Source organism: Sinocyclocheilus anshuiensis, unplaced genomic scaffold, assembly GCF_001515605.1.
Source record: "Sinocyclocheilus anshuiensis isolate Anshui unplaced genomic scaffold, SAMN03320099.WGS_v1.1 scaffold856, whole genome shotgun sequence".
Classification (NCBI taxonomy): domain Eukaryota; kingdom Metazoa; phylum Chordata; class Actinopteri; order Cypriniformes; family Cyprinidae; genus Sinocyclocheilus; species Sinocyclocheilus anshuiensis.
Genome location: NW_015552603.1, coordinates 543271 through 547045, shown reverse-complemented (window position 1 = coordinate 547045; position 3775 = coordinate 543271). Strand labels below are relative to the sequence as shown.

At 32.1% G+C, this 3775-nt stretch overlaps 1 protein-coding gene across 5 annotated transcripts in view; it reads right to left on the bottom strand.

The window, feature by feature from the left end:
* The window catches only part of rasa3 (RAS p21 protein activator 3), a 76986-nt gene that overhangs the window by 10600 nt on the left and 62611 nt on the right, over positions 1-3775 (bottom strand). For all 5 annotated transcript variants that reach the window (XM_016456866.1, XM_016456867.1, XM_016456868.1 and 2 more), the window contains 6 exons: positions 3581-3685; positions 3338-3494; positions 2023-2171; positions 1834-1948; positions 1679-1753; positions 1461-1584 (listed from right to left, as the gene is read on the bottom strand). In XM_016456866.1, coding sequence (XP_016312352.1) covers positions 1461-1584; positions 1679-1753; positions 1834-1948; positions 2023-2171; positions 3338-3494; positions 3581-3685 — 725 coding nt within the window. The remainder of the gene's footprint in view (positions 1-1460; positions 1585-1678; positions 1754-1833; positions 1949-2022; positions 2172-3337; positions 3495-3580; positions 3686-3775) is intronic.

Below are 3775 nucleotides of genomic sequence, written 5' to 3'. Positions count from 1 at the left end.
TAGCAAATGGCTGCAATATAACAAAGAGTGAAAAATTTAAGGGGGTCTGAATACTTTCCGTACCCACTGTATATTAGATACAAAACTAAATTACAAACTATAAATGCTGCCTTGGCCACAAACTGAAAAACAAACTGAAGTACAAAATTATTAAAACTAAAACTGAAAGAAAGATTAATTAAACCTATTTAGAAATATTTAAATATTTGTAAATATTTGCAACAAACAAATAACAAAATCACTAAAACTTAAATTAAAATTAAAATGACAACCGAAAATATAAAAATAAAAGTTAATTAAAAGTAATGGGTTGATCTTTACAGAATTGTTATTGTTAACAAAAACTAAAACTATTAAAAATAATTTTCGGTAATTGAAATCAAGCTGAAATACAATAGATATTAGATGAAAAATGTAGAAATTAGAACATTTAGAAATTAGAAATAAAAATTTGAAACAAACTGAAATACAATGAGTTGAAGTACTAAAATGACTAAAACTTTAAGAAAAAATTAACATTAATAATCAACTCATTCTGACGTCAACAAAACCAACCACAGTATTCATTAATCACATTACTGATTATTTTCACAATAAACATCCTATTTCTCTCTAAACTGGATTATTCTGGCATCCTGTTGAACAACTGCTGACGTTTATTTCCAGTGTTGTCTTCTCAATGTATAAAGGACATTTGTACATTTTCAAATATTGTTGAATGAATTTCAGTAAACACTGTGTACATATAATTTCTGCATTCCAGGTAATTACAGTTAATTAAAACTAACACCATAAAAACCTTTTCAGTACTTTAAATAAAGTAAACTTTATGAAATAAAATAAAATTTACTTTTTTAAATCTATTTATTTACTTTTTTATAACTAAATTTTATCTCAGCTAGTTGCCAAGGCAACATTTCATATTTTTGTTTAGTAATTGTAGTACTAAAATAACTAAAACTAATTAAACTAAAATTAATAAAAGCTACATAGACATAAAAAAGAAAAATATTTACTGTAAAATGAATATATAAAAATTAATAAAAACTATATAGACATTTAAAAAAAAAAACTAGTAATAATGACACAAACAACAAAATTCCAAAATTGTAATTAATTCATTCATTTAATTGAATTAATTTAAATATTAGATAGAAAACTGAAATTAGAAATGCTTCCTTGGCAACAAACTGAAATATAATGAGTTGAAGTACTAAAATTAATAAAACTGAAAGAAAAATTAAAGCTAGAAATATACATTAAAAAAATGACAGAAAAACATAGCATAATTACTAAAACTTAAAATATAATGACAAAATGAACCAAAAAGAGATCTGAATCCACTTGAATGCAAACGAGAACTGGGATTTTTTTTTCACGTTTGAGTCATTGGCAGAGTTCAGTTTTGATTTGAATTTAATGAATTGTGCCGGCTCATCTAACAGCGTGTGAGCATTTACCCTGAAAGCGTGACGCCGCAGACTCTCGCAGCGAAAAGAAGATGTCACACATGACTGTCGGACAGCTCACACCCGAGCTGGTGATGACGTTAAAGATCCGGTCCACGTACTGCCGTAAGTTTTCCTGAGGACACAGACATGTCAGCTGATATCAGATACATGTGGTTTCTAATGAGTTTAGTTATCAAAGCAAAAGTATCAGGTTTGTGAACACTCACCCTGTTTGTATCTAAGTTCTCAGACTCCTTCAGCTTGACGGGGTCGATCTCACAAGGTTTGTGGTCAGTGCAGATCTACACACAAACAACACGGTGAACGCAGCGCTCATGATGAGACTCAGTTATAATGGAGAAGAGACTGAGACCAGACTCACTTCATCAATGATGGGTTTGAGTGTGACCCGCAGGTAATGCATCCCTGCCAGCTTCATGGTCTCATCAATGCATTTGGACGTCAAAGAGTTCCCCCGGAATATGGTGTTGGGATCCCTGGAGGAACATGAGGAACGTGAGGAATGTGAGGTAGAGACGTTTGAGCGCAGATGAAGTGTGTTTGTACTCACTGTGTGCGGTTGATCTCTGCGTGGGCAATGGCACTGAGGAAAGGCACTATTTTGCCATAGTGCAGGAAGAGTCGCACCAGCGGGACAGCGGCTTCCTGCTTCTCACGGCACACCTCGCCCAAGATGTGAGCCGCGGACGCAGAGACGGGCTGCACACAAACACATCCTTATTCAACACCACTGAAGTGAACAAGACAAATTACGACTTATCAATAATGACAAATTAGATTTATTTGGGAAAATCAAATGGGAATATGATCGCCTCACACCTTTTGTATCACAGTATAATTTTAATTATTTTTTTTATGCTTTTAGGATGTAACCTAAATGATTGTTGAATCTTTTGATTGAACTATCCTTATATTACTATAAAAAATAATGTAATCAAACTCCTGCTCATTCAGTGAAATCTACGTCTTGAAATTGACCATTGACCATGAAATTGACAAGGAAAGAAAAAACTATAAAACTAAAACTAAAAATAATTTAATCGGGTGATTGAAACCAAGCTGAAACAAAACATATACATAAATATTAGATATAAAAACTTTTATATTAGAGTTAATTTCTTTTAGAAATTAGAGTGCTGTCTTGGCAACAAACTGAAATATAACAAGTTGAAGTATTAAAATTACTAAAACTGTAAGAAAAATTAAATAATGCTATATAGAAATATAAAAAAAGCAATAAAAATGACATATTTACTACTTTAATTATTAGGGATATTTGTCTTTGACACTCTATACATTATTTTGTTTTTGGGCCTCATGTGTATTAGGTTTTTGACTTATTTGAAGCCTGAATAAAGATTACAAAAATCTTTACAGTGTTGTTTTTGTTAACTAAAATTGAAACTATGAAAAATAACTGAAATTGAAGTAATTGGATTCAAGTTGAAATTAAATAAATAAATAAAAATATTAGATGAAAAACAGTTGATTGAAAATTGGAAATGTTGCCTTGGCAACAAACTGAAATACAATAAGTTGAAGTACTAAAATTACTAAAACTGAAAGAAAAATCTATTAATTAATGCACATGATAAAATTACTAAAAGTAAAAAACATAAAATGAAAACTGAAAATGTAAAAAAGCTAATAAAAATCTGAATTTCATTGTTTACAATGTTTTAATATTACACTATGACTATTATATTCCATTATATTTATTACATTAGTTATTATTATATTGGTTTATATTATATAATGTAGCACTTCAGAATTTGTAACAGTAAATAGATACTCCTCTAAACACACTTACAGATTACTATTCTACTTCAACAGGACTAACTAGATGAAGACACGCGTGAGCTCACCTTGACATGCGCGGACTGCAGCAGCAGGTCTCGGAGTGGGTTATAATGCTCTGTGGGGAACACGTGGTCCTCCGTGTAAACGATGTTGAGTCGTAACGAGCCCAGCTCATCGGCCTTCACCGATTTATTGCCGTTATCTCTTGGCTGCAGGAAGTACCTGAAAGAGACGGCAGAGCGGATGATGAGCTCCAGAACACAAAACCCGAGTTGCTTCAGACAGAACATGCATGAAGAGAGCCGTACCATGCATCATGAACACCCGACTGTCCCAGCACCTTCAGCGGCATCCGTACCTCTCCGAGAAACTCGTCTCCGAACTTCAGATTGCTGGCGTTCCACAGATCCACCCTGAGAACAGTGTTTACACTTATTCACTAGCATCAGTGATGTAAATGTAAATTTAAACTATTATATATATATGTTTTAATTATACAATTA